The sequence below is a fragment of the Canis lupus genome, chromosome 6 (genome assembly GCF_048164855.1).
Source record: "Canis lupus baileyi chromosome 6, mCanLup2.hap1, whole genome shotgun sequence".
NCBI lineage: Eukaryota > Metazoa > Chordata > Mammalia > Carnivora > Canidae > Canis > Canis lupus.
In genome coordinates this window covers 12,085,312-12,106,178 of record NC_132843.1, presented here as the reverse complement: position 1 = coordinate 12,106,178, position 20,867 = coordinate 12,085,312, and the positions used below count along the sequence as shown (strand labels likewise).

General features: G+C 34.1%; 1 protein-coding gene and 1 long non-coding RNA gene across 5 annotated transcripts in view; one reads left to right on the top strand and one right to left on the bottom strand.

Annotated features, from left to right (window-relative positions):
* Nucleotides 1–20,867, top strand: part of NDC80 (NDC80 kinetochore complex component) — a 48,817-nt gene that overhangs the window by 18,936 nt on the left and 9,014 nt on the right. For all 4 annotated transcript variants that reach the window (XM_072828953.1, XM_072828955.1, XM_072828954.1 and 1 more), the window contains exons 7-13: nt 415–504; nt 2,862–2,955; nt 4,165–4,271; nt 5,007–5,151; nt 8,087–8,292; nt 13,283–13,435; nt 17,266–17,355. In XM_072828953.1, coding sequence (XP_072685054.1) covers nt 415–504; nt 2,862–2,955; nt 4,165–4,271; nt 5,007–5,151; nt 8,087–8,292; nt 13,283–13,435; nt 17,266–17,355 — 885 coding nt within the window. The remainder of the gene's footprint in view (nt 1–414; nt 505–2,861; nt 2,956–4,164; nt 4,272–5,006; nt 5,152–8,086; nt 8,293–13,282; nt 13,436–17,265; nt 17,356–20,867) is intronic.
* Nucleotides 432–20,400, bottom strand: LOC140635016 (uncharacterized). The gene is made up of 4 exons (XR_012032368.1): nt 20,264–20,400; nt 16,262–16,413; nt 1,927–2,068; nt 432–909 (listed from the first exon to the last, which is right to left on the bottom strand). It is a non-coding gene; the product is annotated as an uncharacterized lncRNA (long non-coding RNA).

Here is a 20,867-nt window from a genome sequence, read left to right as displayed (position 1 = left end):
GCTAAACATCTGCCTACAGCTCGGGGCATGATCCCAGAGTCCAGGGATTGAGTCCCGCATCGGGCAGGAAGCAGGGAGCCTACTTCTCCCTCTGCCTGTGTCTCTGCCTTTCTCTGTATCTCTCATGACTAAGTAAATAAAATCTTAAAAAAAAAAAAAAAGCCTATTTTATAGAACTAAATATGGAATCCATCCTTTCTAAAATTGAATCCTTTTTTAATCCTAATGGATTTAGTTACTAACATATCAAAAACATTACATTTTGATGCTCAATGAAATGACCTCTTGAGATTTTCAGTCATAGAGTAATGTAAATGCGTTAAAAATTACGCTAAAACAAATGTGACAAACATAAAAGCTGTACATTTTTTTCATACTTCATCAACTTAAATATATTATTTGTATACTTATTAGTTACATAATGCCATGAAAGAAAGCTCACCTTTGTTTGATGATGGACAGCCTTGGGGAGAAGAAACTGAAGATGGAATTATGCACAATAAGGTATCTTACATTACCACAAACATTAGCATTATCTTGATATTATTAACTTTGTCACTGTTGAAATTAGTATAGTCTTTTGTAGTGTTTGTCTTTTTGCTTCCTGAAAAACTTCTAAAATTGAATCTTTTAGATATTAATAGATTTATTCTTGAAATCACATTGTAGTTTCTTAAAATTAAATAGGTGTAGAAATTTAAAATGTTATATAAGTGGGGCACTTGGGTGACAGTTAAGCATCCAACTCTTGGTTTCGGCTCAAGTCATGATCTCAAGGTCATGGAGTTGAGCTCCACATCTGGCTCCATGCTCAGTGCAGAATCGGCTTGAGACTCTCGCCCTCTCCCCCTCTGCCCCTCCTCCAGCATGTGTAGCAGTGCACTTGTGCTCATGCTTCATGCTGTCTCTCTAAAATAAATAAATCATTTTCACAAAATAAGTATAAATAAATAAAATGTTAACTAAGTAAAAAATGCAAGAAAATTATAATTAAATCATAACACATTATTGTTTTATTTATAGATGTAACATTTCTTGCCTACCTTTTAGAATGAAGTTATCAATACTGGCAACATAAGTCTAATATAATTATTTGTCAATAGAAACTATAAGTCTTTGAGTCTTAAGATATTACATGTAGGTTGTTTTGTTTTGGCCTTTTTAGTCAGGCATATTACCACTTAGATCTGAGTTACCACGTCCAAAAGGGATTGAGGTAAAAGTGTAAACATGATCTAAATCGGTTCCCAAGCCATACTTTATTGGAGCCTAAACTATGTAAGTAACTCCACCGTATTTCCTAAAATAAGCAAATTTACATGTCTAAATAGAGGAAATACCAACTCCAAGGAATAGATTTATAATACTGATATTAAACATTAATGTGCCAAGCACATGTAAAAGATCGATCACCATGCAGGTCCCTAAGAAGGAAAACCATTTTCTATGCTAATTCTAATCTACATTCTTTGGAGCATTTGACATAAAAAGAAAGTGGCAAGAAACTTCAGTTTCATTTTTTTATTACTACCTGGGAAATAGTTCAAAGAGGTATCATTGCTTTTTTTCCTTTTAAACAGGGAGTAAACCATACCTTTTACTACTTCAGGATTGACCCCTGCTGGAAAAGCTGTTAGAAAGCCTTTGATCATACTCTTGAGAGAATTCTCCTCCTATGTTGCAGTATGTGTACTGGACTAGATTTATCTCTACCTCATTTTTCAGCCAAATACAATTTTAACACTTATTAGATATTTAAGTTTTTGACATTTATCCTAAAGGTTACAGCAGTAAAAGTTATTCTTGTTATTTTAGCTATTATTTCAAATGACAATATACTGAGCAGCACTTTGGAAATTATAAAGTGCTATTATAAATTAAAGAGGGTTTTCAAAGTATCCAGATTCACCAGATTCTGAGCCTCACCTTTGTGGATCCAGAAACTCAGTTTGGTAGTGGCAGAGCATTTGGTTGCAGAAGCTTAATTTTGTTTTTTTAATCTGCAAAATCAATATTGACCAAACTTAAAGAAACTAATTCACGGTCACCAAATTCACAAGAGACTGATCTGAAATAGAATGAAAATATATTAATTTATCATCAGTGGTTTACCTTTCCAGTTACAGGAAGACTCATACTGCCTCTTCAGAGTACCCTTTACATATCAACCAAGTAATAGAGAGGTTACTTAGTTAGCAGAGAATCAGCACAAAGGGAATTGGGAGATATTTATTTCATCTAGGCTTTGGAAAATTCTGATCCGCCATTCTCACATCCTAACAAAGCATGCATCTTCAGTGACCAAAACACCTCATAACTGCAAAATACAGTGTTACTTTTTCTTGGATAAATATTAAAAATGACAATATTCTACTATTTAGATCTCTACAAACCAAGCCATTTATTTAGACTGAAATTACTGTGTAACTATAGCCTTCATTCTGATTTTCATAGCTAGACTTTGTCAGTTTAATTGGACTAAGATGATCATCAGTTCATGAGTTTTTCATAAGGTTCATTCATAAGGATAATCTGTCCCTAAAGATTTTATGTTTATGTTTATTAATAAGCTTCTGTTGTTTGACCTCAAAATTCTGAAGATATGTTTCTTTACTCTTTACTAATTATCACCATTATCTAAATTTGTGTTCTTTCTATCCTCATCACATTGGAAGTAGCAGACTGAGTAAGTCTGTGCAGCATAATTAATGATATATACTAGGTTTGTATCTCGTTTATAGGAATTCATATAACTAGTATTCCTGACTTGTTTTAATTCAAATTCAAATTTCCACTTAGAAAAATGGAACAAACTAAATAGAGAATAATAGCTTTGTTTTAAATCTGCTTAACCCAATCAGCTGTTTTTGGACTACACCATAAAATGCTATGAGAGTTTCATGACTGGTGCTGACAGTTTTGAAGAGATGAATGCAGAGTTGCAGTCAAAGCTGAGTAAGTGTTCTCATTACTAGTGTGCTTGCTATTAGTCATGTATTAAACTCTGTTCATGGAGTTGTAGCTTATTTTACTACACCCAACATTTATATGAGCTACTCTAAATGTATCTTGATGCCTACTAATTTTCATCTTCATTGTTTCTTTGATGGAGAGAAGTGATAGTTAAGCAGAAAGAATACCAATGTTGAAGTCAGTCTGAGGCAAAATCCTTTCCTGGTTATGTGACCTTAACAAATTACTTAACCTCACGAAGTTTTGCAAGGATTATGTGGCCATGTACATAAAGTATCAAACACACTACCAGAAACACAGAAGATAAACAGCAAATGTTATTCCTGTGATATTCCTATAATATTCTAGCTCTACTGTTCGAGAAATTAAAGTGCTAATTAGTCAAAAGATCTAAGGTCCTTTCAAAATATGTGGTAAGCAGTTAATGGACCATTATATTTCTGAAGAAAGAAATTCTTTATGTTTCCACTCTTTTACAACCTAGTGACATTCAATATATACTTGCTAACTTTAAAATGTTCCAGAGGAATTATTTTACTTTTTTTTTCTTTTTATTGAAATAGTCTTAGATGTAAAATGAGTGGTGGGTAAAACATATAAGATGTGTAAAACTATTTCTCTAATGAAATCAATCAAAATGGTAGAGTATCGCCTTGCCATTATTGGCACAAAAGGCAAAAGCATTTCCCATATATTCCCATTGGACGTATCTCCCTGAAATAATAAGGACAATTTCAGCTTGTCCACATAAGAAAGGGATGTAAATGAAGTTTCATTTTAAAAGAGGAAAATTCATAGTGATCTAGTATAAAAAGCATTTAGTGAATTCATTTATTCAGACAATATTACATACCTACAGTGGGCAAGCCACTATTCAGGCACAGAGGATACAGTAATGAATAAGCGATAGAAAATCCGTGCCCTATGAGATTACCTCTACTAGAGATAATAAATAAGCAACTCTAAGTCAAAGGATGATAAGTGCTATGAAGAAAAATAAAGCAAGATAAGAGGGCAGACTGTGTAATGAAGGGAAAGGTTTGCTATTTTAGAGAGGATATCCTTCACTGGTAGCGTTTTGAGCAGAGACTAAGAAGGAAATAAAGGGAAAGCGCGATCAATGGTGAACTGGGGGAAAATGTTTATAGGCAGAATTGAGATCTTAACTAAGTTTTGGGGTTTTCTCTCCAGAGGATTTATTTAATGTAGATGCTTCTAAGCTGGAGTCACTAGCAGCAAAAAATAAAGCATTGAATGAACAAATTGCAAGATTGGAACAAGAAAGAGAAAAAGAACCGGTTAGTAAACATGCTTATCATTGATAGGCTTATATACTTAGCTCTTTTGAACTCTTGGATCTCCTTAGAGGATATCAGCTATTTATCAAAAAAAAAAAAAAAAAAGCATCTTAAAAGTTCTTTTTTTTTTTTTTTACATAGGACAGACCTCCCCATGAAAACATGTTTGTTATCTCTAGAGCTTTGTTTTCCCTTGTGATCTATCAGTCTTGAACTAATGGTGTTCAGAATATGATGAAAGAATCTTACCTATTTACATAAGACTAAAAAGATCTTTTGAACAAGGTCTCCATGTTACACACCTCTAGGGAACAATATTTACAAGAAGCCCTGAGTTATGTAGTTAGTGAAAAGGGAATGGTGATAAGTGGCTTTATATAACATATTGTATTCTAAGGGTTTTCTAAAAGCTAAATAATATGCAGATACCTAATTTTATTTTGTGAATTATATTATTGAAATGCCTAGACTGTTTTATAAAATATCAGATCTTAAATGTTTGTGCTTTTTCATTCTGGCCCTTGGCTTTTTGTATCCCAACTGACTTCCTGAAAAGTGTATCATCTTAATTAGGTAATAACAGCAAAGTTCCCTTTTAGTTCTTTGGCTCCTTCTAAAAGGGAAAGGAAATGCTAATACACCTTTCTCTAAGATGAATTTAAATAATACTGTGTTACTTTCAAGTAAAGTATGGAATGGTTGTCAATTAGAATAATATGTTCTTTTCTTTTAAAGAATCGTCTAGAGTCATTGAGAAAACTGAAAACTTCCTTACAAGCAGATGTTCAAAAATATCAGGCATACATGAACAATTTGGAGTCTCATTCAGCAATTCTTGACCAGAAATTGAATGGTCTTGATGAAGAAATTTCTAGAGTAGGTAAGTACAATCAATGCTAAAAGAGGATATTCAAACTGAAATGGGGACCTGCTTGGGATTTATCATATACAGAGACAGCTTTGTCATCCAAATCATTTTTCCTTTAATGGTGAATGGCTATAGCAGGCTACCAAGTTTTCAGTGCCTTCTACATGTATTAGTTTTCTGAGGCTGCTGTAGAAAAATACCACAAATTTGGTGGAACAACAGAAATTTGTTCACTCACAGTTCTAAGGGCCAGAAGTCCACATTTTAGCACAGAGAACTCATCCCATGTCTTGCCCACCTTCTGTTATCTGATAGCATTCCTGAACTTTTGGACATGTCACTCCAATTTCTGCCCTCATCCTCACATTACCTTTTTTCTATTCGTGGGTCTTCTCTTTTGTTTGTGTCCATTTCTCTCAGCTCTGTCTTTTAAGGACACTTATGATGGCATTTAAGACCCACTAGATAATCCAGGGTAATCTCACCTCAAAATATTTAACGTAATCATATCTGTGAAAGCCTCTTTTCCAATAAGGAAATATTTACAAATCCCATTAATTAGAATTTCATATGCTTGAGTGACCATTATTCAACCTACTACACCTTCTAACATGTTTTCATGTGTCTGATATATTTTTTTTTTACATGTCTGATATTTTAAAGCCAAGAGGGACCTAACCTAAAAACATATGCTGCCTGATATAAATGAATATTCTATTCCACCTTATAATTAACAAGCCAGATTCTTAAACCTCTACTGGCTTTAGTCTGCTACAATTGGTCTTATCCTCCATCACTCCTCCTAAGCCACTTGGGAGAAAAGTAACTTGGAAAGACAGAAGTACTACAGTTCCATGGAAGCAGAAGCCCAATTAAAGAAAGTGTGTTTATATCATGTGTGTTCTTAACCTTGTTTTTCATAAGCATATATCAGTCATAATCATAAAACTGTAAGGTACTGTTATCTTACTGTAAGATACTGTAAGCTATGGATTATATTTCTGTACTGCCAGCAGGAGAGCAAAGGAAAGTATCCATACATTGCAGGGCCATTGGATGGCACTTTACAAAATGAATAACTCAGTGGACCTACTGTAGTATTTTTCTGGGTGTTTGGCTGCTTCAGTTTTATTCTTATAGGGTTTTTAGGCTATGTCTATCCCACATAGGATTTCTATAGATAGTCCTAGGTCCTTAGGATATTTGATTTAATGCTTAGTATATGTAGTATTAACCATCTGTCAAGTCAAGGATAATAATTATATGGAGTATTTGTCAAATCAGCTTATTTTTTTTCCAAATAACTCTGATTACATATATTTGATTTACTATAAACCAAGCCTTTAAATTATTTACATTAGCCCCAATGTTTGTTCTACATGATGATGTGATAGACTAATTTTTATTATAGCAATATTTGTAATGCAGTTAAATCAATACTTTATAATATTCTCTTTCTCATTAGCATTTAAGAGAATTGTCATACTTCTGACTTTTCTTGTGAGAATTTTCCCCAATAATTTCAAGCTGAAGAGGTGAGAGAGATACTTTAGCAATCATTTGCCATTCCAGATTGATTTAGTTTGAGATAATAATTTGATAACTTAACCTAAGATGTTTTTATTCTGAGTATTTTAACTTTCATGATTATTTAGTCATTCATGGCCAAGAATGAAAGACCTATTTAAACTATATGGATATTATACATTGTGGATTTTTTTGTGCTATGATAAATGTATAAAGTTTTACTTCAACTATTAATTTATTTTGAGCTCAAGTGTAGAGGTTTCCAAATACAGTGCTACAAATGAATTATAACAAAGCCAAGATCTTGACCATGTCAGCCCATGGGATGATTGTCTTGGCCCCTTTGGTCATGTGAGTTCTCATCCATCTATCCCAACCAGCTTAAAAGTACTATCATATTCTTTGTAAGCTACAAATAACAAAAGGTTGGGAAACACCATTCTATATAATCCAAAATATTTTTAAGTTTGATAAATTTTCTTGCCCCTTTGCGTGATCATTTGATCATTTGCTGTTTCTAAATACCATTATCTTAGTATAATAATATAGTCATTTTTGCTTCTTAATCTTGGTGATGTAGTTGGTTAAGTGTCCAACTCTTAGTTTTAACTCAGATCATGATTTTAGGGTCCTGGGATCAAGCTCCACATCAGGCTCCATGCTAAGCATGGAGTCTGAGATTCTCTCTCTCTCTGTCTTTCCCCCTGCCTCTCCTACCTGTGCTCTCACTCTCTCTGTCAAATAAATAAATCTTTTTAAAAAAACAAGTTTTGGTAAATAGAGCAAGAACTTAACCACTATAGTTAGTTATTATCTGATCAAACTACTGAGAATGTCAGTGAAATAATAAAGTGATGTATTTGATATAAATATTTTTATGTTTGTGAAAAATTTGTATGTTTTCTGACTTATTGCAGAGAATCATACTGGCGTATTAAAAGCATTTGAACTGAGCATTGGCAGACTATCCCTTTTAAGTGTAATAATTCTCAATCCAGTCATTAAGTCTGGGGTCATTTTTTTTTATGTAGCACTTTCTGAAAGTCATGCGAGCCAATAGGGAAGTAAGTTTCTAACATAAAACTTTAATTGTATCATCTTTCAGCAATGTTATTAACAAAGTGGGATCAAATAGGATCATCTCCAAAAAGAGAAGAGAAAAATATACATGTACATAACTTGGAAATTTAGACGTCTTAATCAACTTTATTAAATAATGGCATCCAGGTGCCTGACTGGCTCAGTTGGTAGAGCATTTGACTCTTGATATTGGGGTTGTAAGTTAAAGACATTAGGTGTAAAGACAAAATTAAAAAAAAAAAATTTTATTTTAAAATGGCTCAGTGATGTTTTAAAAATAAATAATGGCCTCAATTTCTTTGTAGGAATTGAAAAACTTAACAAATTTGTTTTAATGCAGAACTAGAATATGAAACAATGAAACAGGAGAATACCCGCCTACAGAATATTGTTGATAACCAGAAGTACTCAGTTGCAGACATCGAGAGAATAAATCATGAAAGAAATGAATTGCAGCAGACCATTAATAAATTAACCAAAGACCTGGAGGCTGAACAACAGCAGCTGTGGAATGAAGAGCTAAAATATGCCAGAGGCAAGGAGGCGGTATGTCATATCATTTCCAGAGTGGCAACTTAGAGCTGACATCATAAAGGTCTATCCCTATTAAGAAAAACTGGGTAGAATAAATTGGCTAAAGAAGTAAAACTTTTTAGCATTGATATTTTACTAAAACACACTTATCCCTTTATGTCAATTCAATAACACCCCAATTTCTCTCAATCATATTTAAGGTAGCCTGTAATTTTTAGTAGTAAACCAAGAAAAAAGCAAAAAGATCTCTAAGTCCATGAAAATAATTTTCATAAATCACATGCCTTCTAGAAGAGGGTATGAGTCAATTCTTCATTTACCTATTCACTAGTCAAACATTTAATTAACATCTGCTGTGTGCCACTTCCCATGCTGAGCTTAGAAGAATAAAAAGACAGACTCTCCTCTCAAGAAACTTCTGATCTAGTTGATATTTTTCTACCAAGAGATCACACCTCTAAAGATGTTTCCACAGGGTATTGAGAAAGCATATAGTATACCTAACCCAAATGTAGTGTTTTTGTCTCAGGGAGATATATGAGGTGATTTTTAGAAAGGTTTCCTTGAGGAGGTAACACTTGAACTGAATTGGGGAGTATAAGTAAGAGTTATCTTGGCAGGGACTCCTGGGTGGCTCAGCAATTGAGCGTCTGCCTTCAGCTCAGGTCCTGATCCTGGGTCTGGGGATTGAGTCCTGCATCAGGCTCCCTGCGAGGAGCCTGTTTATCCCTCTGCATATGTCTCTGCTTCTCTGTGTCTCTCATAAATAAATAAATAAAATCTTAAAGAGAAAAAAAAAAGAAACTCTTTCCCCATTAAAGAACTCCTCACTCTCCCCTCCCCCAACCCCTGGAACCACTAGTCTACTTTAAAAAAAAAAAAAAAGAATTATCTTGGCAAAGGTAGAGGATTCAGCAAACGAAGAAGTATATGGGAAGGCCCAGAGAGCAAATAGCATGTTGTATTCTGGCATCAGAATCTTTTCATATGGCTGTAGTTTAATAGTGAGGGATATGGCACAGCAGAAGAGAAGACTCGAGAAAAAGCTCAGAGCAGACCATAAAGATTCTTTTCATATTTAAAAGTTTGGACTTTATCCTGAAAGCTCCAAGAAGCCCTCAAGATTTTTAAACAGGGGTGCCTGAGTGGCTCAAGAGGTTAAGTATCTGCCTTCAGCTCAGGTCATGAGATTGAGCCCCATGTCAAGAAGGAGCCTGCTTCTCCCTCTCCCTGCTCATTCTCTCACTTTCCCTCTCAAATAAATAAAAATCTTTTTTAAAAAAAATTTTTTTAATCACATACTACGTTTCAGAAAGATCTCATTTTTGGTCATGGGAAAAATGGATTGGAAGGAAACAAAACAGATAAAGATATGTGGCAGTAATGTGGTGACAAGTTATGAGCTGAATTTAGATAGTGCTCAAAGAAATGGGTAGATCCTGACTAGTTAGGAGGTAGAGTGAATAAGACTTGATGAAAGAAAAGGGGTGTATTCATAGTGTCTGGCTTGGGCAATGGGGCAAGCAATAGTACCACTTACTCCAAAATAGAATAGAAATCAGGCATAGAGATAGTATGCTAGACCTGTTAGGTCCATGCGGCATCCAAGTGAGAATATCTAATAAGCTGTTGTTCTGTGAGTCTGAACCTGAGCAAACAATATGTGTGTTTGCAATGTAGATTAAGAAAAATCAGTATGTATTGTGATTGAAGCCACAAGGGTAGATGAATTCACCAAGGAAAAACGCATAGGAAGAAGGGAGCACTAGCATCTTAAAGTGGGCAAAGGTCCCTTAAGAGTGGACTAAAAGAAACTGAGGACTAACAAGAGAGTTCAAGAAGATAGAAGCTGAGAAAGGAAGTCAGGAAGGAGTGAGCAGTGTCAAATGCAATAACAGGATTTAAAATTTTCTCTCAGATTTGGTAACAGCAGTCACTAGTGACCTTCACTAGAACCAAATTATTTGACTTCATTTCAGTTTTATAGATAGTATAGTATCCTTTTAGCCAACATTGTTAAGAAAGTAGGCTCACTGACCATATGAATTTCTAGATAATTAAAGTTGATCCTTATTTTTGTTGGCAATCCCTTTTAAATGTTCTATACTGCCTTGCTAGCTATGCACTATTTACTCTTTCTTTTTAATGTAGCTCTCAGTAGACATGAACTTTTTCTTAATGATTTAGCATAATCATGATCATAACACCAATGTATTCTAAAACAATAAGTTAACAGGTTGTCTAGGGACCAAATAATATTTTCCTATCAGATAATTCCAAAGTTATCTTTTCTGCTATATACACTATATTGCATTCCTAAGAAAAGTTATGTAAATCAAGACTTTTTTAAGAACAGGCAATAAAACATGTCTTCCAAAGGGCTATCTTTTTTTTTTTTCAACAGAAAAAATAGTTTCAAAATTAAGTTTTGAAGTTTTCTCCTCTAGTATTTTCAGTTATAATGTTTGTTTATTGTAGGTATAGTACTAAAATTTATACCTCACTGAGAAAAATTTAGTTTCTGTTTTGCTCCAAAGGTAATGGGGTTTTTTGTCCTATTACTTCCAGCACTTTCCTTAGCACATCATTTCTTATAAATACTTATCACTATGTTAAAATGAAAAAAATAGTTCAAACAAATCAGCTGTTTCTGCCCAAAGGGACAGTATTGATTTTTCATCCTGGTCACCTTATAAAGTAGGCATAATACAGATTATTTCTAATTTTTAACTGTGTTGCATTTTTAAAATTTTGTATTTTACACACCTATACATGTAATTTTTCATGGAAAGGACAGTTCAGCATGAGCAGTAAACGCTGCCTCCTTTTTAGGCCTGTTTCACCATACTTTTGCTTTGCTTTGACTATCTTTACTCTCTCATCCTAACCCTCTAGGTAATCTCTTGTGTATTAAGGAGAAACATAGACATTTATAAGAAATAGACTGTAAAAAAAAATTTTTTTAATTAAAAAAAAAAAAAGAAGTAGACTATACTGGTGATCCTAAAAGTCTTTGAACCTAGACTTTGGTAACCTATATTTTAAATCTGGATTTGCCATCATATACCTGTGAGGACTCAGCATGTTATCTAACCTCTCGTAGCTTTGATTTCCTTATTAATAAAATGAGGTGTGGATAAACTACATCAGTGAATCTGAAATGAGTTCCTTCAACAAACGTTAATTAATATATTTTATCTCTGAAGCACTGTTTGGGAAGGGAGAAGTTATGAATCTCTGGACCAGGTGAACTCCTGAGTTTATAGCTAGCTAAAATTAGCCATGTAAATGCTATTCTTTATTTGGGAAGATGAGGCTGAAAGAAGAAAATTATGTGGGAAATAAGTAAGCAGTGATTTGGTTAGGGACAGAGTAGGCCATATACAGTGAGAAGAAAACCTTAGAGTACATACTAGGTAAGAGAAAGATTAAAGAATGATAGTAGAGGGGATCCCTGGGTGGCTCGGCGGTTTGGCGCCTGCCTGTGGCCCAGGGCGCGATCCAGGAGTCCCGGGATCGAGGCCCATGTCGGGCTCCCTGCATGGAGCCTGCTTCTCCCTCTGCCTGTGTCTCTGCCTCTCTCTCTCTCTCTCTCTCTCTATCATGAATAAATAAATAAATCTTTAAAAAAAAAAAAAGAATGATAGTAGAATACAAAAGTTTAATATAAACATTGTATCTATCTTTTTTTTCTGGACTGATTTTTATTCCACATGCCATCTCTGACTGGTAGTAGCCTTCTGGATCTCTATGTTGAGGTAAACATTGAGCCTGCATCTGCTCATTAGGAAAATATATGATCAGTTTTCACTGTCTGAATTAGTTGTAGGAAGAAAAAAATGTGTCACACATTTGCTCTCCGTGCAGTTAGACATGGTAAAGTGCATGGGCTTGTAAAAACTGTTTTCATTTAGAGAAATAAAATGCTAGTGAAGAACAGAAGCAACTACATGTAAAACCATTTATTAAGGACAAACAGCTACACATCTTAGTAATCCCTAGAAAGCTATATTATAATTAGAGTAGTTGAAATTATTTCCTGATTCATTAGTAAGAAATGTTAAATGAGTGGCACCTGGCTGACTCAGTCTGAAGATTTTGTGACTCTTGATCTTGGAGTCATGAGTTTGAGCCCCATGTTAGATGTAGAAATTACATGGATGGATGGATTGATGGATGGATGGATAGAATGATAAATAGATTAGATGATAGATAGATAGATAGATAGATAGATAGATAGATGGATGATAGGTAAAATCTTAAATGTAATATATAAGTAATATTGCTTTTAGGAGCTTTAAATTTTTGGAAATTACAAATTAAGCAAGTTCCAAAGAATGTTCTTCCCCCATTGCATTCTTTCACTTGAAGTGTTCAATTTTGTGGCTAGAAAACAACAAATTATGTGTGTATTAAATTAGTAATAAGTGTTATGAATAAAAATAAGAGGATTGAGAAAATCAGGGTGCTATATTAGAGGAAAAGCCTTTTTTTGATGATGTAATTTGAACAGAGCCCTGAAAGGAAAGCAGACCAGGAAATATGGAATTGTGTTATTGAAATATTTTTGTTAAAATAACATATGTGACTTAAATGATTGCATTTCACTTATTTTGGATAAATGAAATGTTTAATTTTGTAAATTGACAATATTAAGGTTTACTTTGTTTCATAATTTCTCTGACACTTTAAAAAGTAAGTTTTAGTTAATACCTGAATATAGATTCTTGTTCCAAACTATTTGGTAAATGAAAGAACAGTAGTATATTGCTTACTAATTAATTACCGTCTTTAAATTATCCTACAAATTTAGTGTGAATAAAATCTTTCATTCTTTGTATTTTAAAACCACCACCTTTACTACTGAAATAAACCAAATTACTAAACTACCGTAAAATACATATAATTTTTATGTATAATTGCAGAAATGCTATTTGAAAACCTTATGGAATGGGACTCTTCGGTTTACTTTAACATTTCTTTTTGTATTCTCTTCTTACAGATTGAAACACAATTATCAGAGTATCACAAGTTGGCCAGAAAATTAAAACTTATCCCTAAGGGTGCTGAAAATTCCAAAGGTTATGACTTTGAAATTAAGTTTAATCCTGAAGCTGGTGCCAACTGCCTTGTCAAATACAGAGCTCAAGTTTATGTAAGTAATCATGAGTACTTCAAAAGATTTTTAAATGATATGACTGATGTCTTGTTCATTTATTTATAAGAGTTTAAACTTCAGCATGTTCATAACTGAGGACTGAACATAGAAATAAAACACTGAAATTTTTAATCTACTTTCTTTTTGGTACTTAAATTCTCTCTATTGTACCGTCCTCTTTGAACTATAAAGCCTTTTCCTCTCTCCTTACTTTATTTACTCAACTAACCAAAAGAAATTTTGATTATATTTAATATAGACACTAGGATTATAAAGAGAAAAATTACCTGTGCTCTTAAGTTGCTACTTGTCCCCTCAGAGAAAGAGAGATATAAATAAATCATTGCTATGTATGTGCTTTATTAGAAATGTTTATAAGCTATGGTATTGAGATCAATTCTTGCCAGAATTGAGGGGAAAGAAAAATATCCACAGAGGTAGTGGACGTAGAATGAAATCTTGAAAGATGAGGTATTTATTGGGATGGTCTGTGGGAAAGAGCTTTAGGCACAAGCACACAAATGAAGGCATGTGCGAAGGCATGAAATATAATAGGGCATTAAGTAACACCAGCAGTCAATAATGAAAAATCTGCACCAAATTTTTAAATATGGACAAGGATGTAATTTGAAGAAGAAAATTTTTAAATCGTTCTGTTGAAACTTCTCAATTATTCACAGATTTTAGTATTTTAGTGCTCCCTCAAAAATATCAATTTTCAAAATACTTAGTTTTGAATAAAGAATGTCAGTGAGGGGAGCGGTTGGGTGGCTCAGTGGTTGAGCATCTGCCTTTGGCTCATGGCGTGATTCTGGGGTCCTGGGATTGAGTCCCTCATCGGGCTTTCAGGAGCTTGCTTCTCCCACTGCCTTTGTCTGTCTCACTCCTCTCTCTCTGTGTCTCTCATAAATATATAAATAAAAGCTTTAAAAAAAAAAAAAAAGCATGTCAGAGTCTAAAGGTATGCATTTTTCCCTTGAGAATTATTCATTCAATAAATTATTTATTAAGTACATACTATGTTCTATACCAGCTAGGTGCTGAAGATGAAGTACCCAGAAACAACCAACTCCTGATTTCCCAGAGATCATAGTTTATTGGTGAACAGAATTTGATTAAATAGGGTTAGACTCATTTTCTATAGAAAAAAAATTCAGGGGATCCCTGGGTGGCTCAGCAGTTTAGCGCCTGCCTTTGGCCCAGGGCGCGATCCTGGAGTCCCGGAATCGAGTCCCACATTGGGCTCCCGGCATGGAGCCTGTTTCTCCCTCCTCCTGTGTCTCTGCCTCTCTCTCTCTCTCTCTCAGTAAGTAAGTAAGTAAATAAAATCTTTTAAAAAATTCATCCAATAAACAGTCTTTTACTGAATTGTTTCTCAAAGAATAACTAGGTAGGCAGGTAGACAGAGACAGGCTGGTAGGGATATAGTTTACACACTACTATTTTGAGTTGTTTGATGCTGATGCAAGAAAATAATTGCCCGCATCAAATCATTGTAGAAAGGATTACCCAGGGATGTCTGGGTGGCTCAGTGGTCGAGCATCTGCCTTTGGCTCAGGGCATGATTCCAGAATCTGGGATTGAGTCCCATATCAGGCTCCTTGCATGGAGCCTGCTTCTCCCTCTGCCTAGGTCTCTGCCTCTCTGTGTCTCATGAATAAATAAATGAAATATTTTTTTTTTAAAAAAAAAAGGATTACCCAGTACAAAAAGAATGCACATTCTGTGAAAAGAGGGAAAAGTTTTTCTGTGATCTCTGAAAATAGTTTTACATAATAATAGAATAATAAAAATAGGAATAGCATCCAGAAAGTATATAACCCCACTGTTATAAGTAGTATTTGGAGAAAAGTTCTTAAAGAGGCATTTCATCTTTCAAAAAAAGAACAGCCAAAACTAAAACTCAGCAATAACTTCAAAAGACATACTAAAAACATAGTAACATACAAAGTTTTCTTTTGGTGATGAATATGATTTGGAGTGAGAGGTGGCGGTTATACAACATTGAATGTACTAGAATGCCACTGAACTATATGCTTTAAAGAAGTAGTTTTATGTTAAATTCATTTTAACTTAATTATTTCAGTTTAATCATTTTTAGTTTTTTAAAGATTTTATTTTATTTATTCATGAGAGACGCAGAGAGAGAGAGGCAGAGACACAGGCAGAGGGAGAAGCAGGCTCCATGCAGGGAACCTGACGTGGGACTCGATCCCAGGTTGCCAAGATCACACCCTGGGCTTGGGCTGAAGGCAGGGCTAAACCACTGAGCCACCCAGGCTGCCGAGTTTAATCATTTTTAAAGTGTGAATATGACCTCTATAAAAAAAATAATAATGAGAAACTCATATTATGTTGAAAGATAATTAGAGGATAAATAGAAATGTAGGGATCCCTGGGTGGCGCAGCGGTTTGGCGCCTGCCTTTGGCCCAGGGCGTGATCCTGGAGACCCGGGATCGAATCCCACATCGGGCTCCCGGCATGGAGCCTGCTTCTCCCTCTGCCTGTGTCTCTGCCTCTCTCTCTCTCTCTCTCTCTCTCTCTCTCTGTGACTATCATAAATAAATAAAAAATTTTTTAAAAAATAATAAATAAATAAATAAATAAATAAATAAATAAATAAATAAATAAAAAGAAATGTAAGCAGTAAGAATTTCAAGGTTGCTAAACATGTGGAGATGCCAGGTGAGTGGCACACCAAGAGGGCATGGGAACTCTGTGCCTCTTCTCAAGTACGTTTCCCTATGCATCTCTTCCATCTGGCTGTCCTGACTTTTATCATTAAGTAAACTGGTAAACATTTGTCTATTCTGGACTCCTACCTTGCATTATTCATGGAACAACCCACCCTGGGGATCTCTCTGCGGTAATGTGTCGAGATGTTCCTAGTTCTTTTTGCAGCCTCCAAGTCCTCATTGTTGTAGGTTATTCAACCAGTCCCTGCTGGTGGACATTTGCTGTTTCAAGTCTTTTGCTATTATAAAAAAATTTCAATAAATACCAAAGAGAAGACATACAAGCAGATAATTGTAAGATTAGACAATTGAAAAGGATTAAGAGAAAAACAAAAATTATTTTCAAAAGAGATAGCTATATTGGGACACCTGGGTGGCTCAGTGGTTGAGCATCGGCCTTCGTCTCAGGGCTTGATCCTGGAATCCTGGAATCAAGTCCCTCATCGGGCTCTCTGCAGGGAGTCTGTTTCTCCCTCTGCCTGTGTCTTTGCCTCTCTCTCTGTGCCTCTGCCTCTTTCTGTGTGTCTCTCATGAATAAATAAAATCTTTTTAAAAAAAGTGAAAAGCTACTGTATTAAAATAACTGTACTTATAAAATGTATAAATAATAGCAATGAATCTTCAGACTCCATAAGCAAATCTAAGATTTTGCAAGTATTCAAAACCAAAAGCAAGTTACATTCTATAGTTACAGAAATTACACTGAAAATTAGTTTTGTTGATACTCCTGGATAGCTCTTCGGTTGAGCATCTGACTCTTGGTTTCAGTTCAGGTCAGGATTTCAGAGTGGTGATATCAAGCCCCGTGTCAGGCTTTACACTCAGCAGGAAGTCTGCTTGAGATTCTGCCCTCTGCCCCTCCCCCTGCTCCTGTGTTATCTCTCTCTCTCTCTCTCTCTCTAGAATAAATCTTTAAAGAAAAAAATTAGTTTTATTGTCTTATTTATGATGTGTTAATTTAGTTTAAAAACATCATGGCTTCACTTTTTTTCCTCCAAAGTGGCTACTTCTATCATAATATGTAAATGCTTCCTGAGAAATTTTGTAATTACATATATCATATGTAACCCATATCCCTGTGTATTTTATAGGTACCACTCAAGGAACTCTTGAACCAAACTGAAGAAGAAATTAATAAAGCTCTAAATAAAAAAATGGGGTTAGAAGATACTTTAGAACAGGTAAGTAACAAAACAATTATTAAAAGCAAAAAAAAAGATTTTTAATGCTTAAATGTGGTTTGTAGTTTCTAAGGAATAAATTTTTAAATAAGATATTATGGAAAATAAGAGTTGAGTACATCCTTGTCTTAGAAATATTTGAATTAAATTTTTAAGTAACTTAAACATTCTAGGCTACACATACATTGATGAGGAAATGATAAATGAGTAAATTTCCCTTGTTTTAAATGGAAAATTGCCTCTTTCAACCTGAGATAATTTAATATCCCTTTTGAGTTTTATTTATGACAAAGACTTAACAGGCTAATACAGAAATTTAAATAGTTCTAAATGAAACTTTGCTCCTTTAATAGAGAAGACTCAGTTTTCTTAAGTAATCAAAGACCTGTTAAAAACAACACAGGAAATTATTTTAACAAAACATAATCTTTGCTTTCTAGGCAGATTACCTAAAAGTAAAGAAAAACTTTGTTTAAAATTCTTATTAAGAGTAGACCAGTAATCTAAGAAACCTGTTCTATTAATAGAAAGAAAACCAAATTCTAAGTTTGTACTGGCTTATTTTTGATATTAAAACTCTAGTACTTAATTAAAATTCATTCCAATCTTGGGGCCCCTGAGTCTGCCTTTGGCTGGTCATGATCCCGGGGTCCTGCCCCACATCAGGCTCTCTGCCAAGCAGAGAAGCAGAGCCTGCTTCTCCCTCTGCCCCTCCCCTTGCTTGTGCTTTCTCTCTCTGTCTTAGTCTCTCTCTCTCAAATAAATAAATAAAAATATTTTAAAAAATAATTCATTCCAGTCATACAACCCTGACCACACATAGGATGTTTTTCCCTTATTATTTCTAGCAGTTTTAATTACACATATTAGAATTTCTAACCCTTAGAAATTTTTAATTTCTAATGAAATCTAACAAGTCAGAAATTAAACTTTTACATTACCATTCTGTGGATTAGCAGACAAATACTTTTTTGTGATTTCTAGAAACATGCTTTTGCAGAGAAAATTTGTCAGAGTGGCATAACACGTTTACTAGTAAATCCACATACCTTGAGTTCCTCTGTAGAAGGAAGTAAAAAGTGGATAAACCAATATTCCAAAAGCATTTAACCAAAGCAATTAATGTTTCAGTACTTTATCTTATTTGAAAATGATATGAATAGTTAATGAATTTAACTTAACTCATCATTTAACTTAACCTAGCAAAACTTTAAGGTTCCAGGTTACCAAAAAGATTTAGAGAGACTATTTAAAAGTTCACCTAAAAACTTTTTATCTTATTTACATCCATTTAATTTATTTGTTTTTTACTATGTTTAGATTACCCACCAAAATTTCATTAGACATTAGACAAAATCGGCCATCATCCCAAGCTAATTTTTCTTGCTGACAAATTTTGTTAAGAGTTAACATAAACTCATTTGATTGATAAACCCAGGTGGAATAAGACTTGTATGTATGCATTTTATTCAGTGTTGATAACTTGAAAGAAAAGTTTATTTTAATTAAATCAACAAAGTTTAAGCTAATGTTAGTATTAAATATTTTCTTAGGTGACGTAAATTCAGAAAGTATTTGGGTTAGTTTCTATTTTATTTTAACTTTTTATGAATACTGAATTTATTTAAGCACTTATTTTAAGTCAATTTAAGAGTTTTTTACAAAAAATTTTAGAATACCTTCCAGAGGTAGAAAATACCACTCATCTATAATACACACATATAATAGACACACGTAAACATACAGACAGATGTAAATAGAGACCTTATGGCCTCTGTGTTACTAGTTAGAAAGAATTTGTATCTAAGTTGTTTTTCTGGTAGATGGAGTAAGTTAAAGCTGCCTGCCTGGATGGCTTAAGCTAAGTTTTAAATATTTCCTTTTTTCATTTTTTTCCTGATAAGAATGACCTCCCTGATGTTGTACTTTAACATTTAAATCTCAAAGGCACAGGGAAAGAATACAAGTTACAAGCCTTTTATTTATTTTTTTTTTTTTAAGTTACAAGCCTTTTAAAATAAATAAGGGAAACTTGGGCACTGATAAAAAAAAAAAAATAGATGAACTTTGAAATGCTTCTAGAGCTGCATTTCTAGTTTTGCAAAGAAGTGAGTAAATGTGAAAATCTAATTGGCTTTGTTCAATTAACAAATCATGCAGTATCCCATTATAGAAAAGAGCTCCAAATGGCTCAGAAAAGGAAAGAGAGTAGAAGCACACAGTTAGGAACCCTAACAGTATCCTGAGTGATAAATGGTAAAAACTCAAACCAAAACTATTGCAGTAAGGATAGAAAAAAGAGATTGAAAAGTTGAAACAATGTAGTTCAGTGGTCCATTTGGACACAACCCTGAGATCAGGACCTGAGCCAAAATCAAGAGTAGGATGCTTAACCGACTGAGACACTTAGGCGTCCCTGAAGATTTTTAAGTCAGTACATAATACCTGTGTATTTTAGTAAGCCCACAATGTTGGCATTTTGAAGGCTAGGTTAGAAGTACATTAGACTATAAGCACACAGTTCAAAAGCCTAACAGTATCCTGAATGATAAATGGTAAAAACTCAAACCAAGGCTATTGCAGTGAGATTTAAAGATTGAAATAGTGTAATTTAGTGGCCCATTTGGTTGTGAAAGTTAAAAAAGAGAGAAATTAGGAATGTTCAAGTGTCCAGCTTTGGTATATGATGTTAAAAAAAAAAAGAAAAATTATTCATGACACCTGTTAAAGGAAATAAGGTGGACTTTAATCAAGAGGACTATTACAAAGAGGTTTTATAGTAGGTGAGAGAGATTGGGCTCCTCTCCAAAAAATGAGAACTTATAACTAAGAAGTAGAGTGCAGATCAGTGGATAAAAAATTACAGAGAGGAAATACTAGGGATAGGGAGGATTCTATCTAAACCAACCTAATAGGATTCTTGCTGAAAGCAAGCTGAGGTGATCAGATATCAGCTGGAAGATGTTGGAAGATGAGAGACTTGATTAGATATTGACCTCTCAGAATAAAGTTCAAAAGAGCTAAGTAATTTGGTCAAGGAGAGAATCTTTTGGAGGTAATGTTCTAGAACCTTGATAAAGAATATGAGAGAAGGATTTAGAAGAAAGAATTTCAGGCTAGGATATGCTGATTTTCAGATCTCTAAAACATCATTGTGGAGAATGTTCTGTAGGCAGTTGGAGTGTGGACGTAGACATAAATAGTTATTCTTAGCATGCAGTTAATTAAAGCTGGAAGATTTCCCAGGTGTGAAAATGAAAGCACTCTCCCAAGTGACCAGATGAGAATATAGCCAAGATCAGAATCCTGGGAGAACATCCACATCCAAAGTACAAGCAGAAAAAGAAACTGTAAGGAAGAATTAGAAGGACCTCCCAAGATTTAAAGAGAAAACTAGTAGCTTCCATGGTCATAGAAACCAAGGAAGGAGATTTCAGAAGGGAGTGATAAGCAATTATATATGTTACTCAGATATCAAATAAGATTAAGTCTGAAAGATGTTCATTGACTTT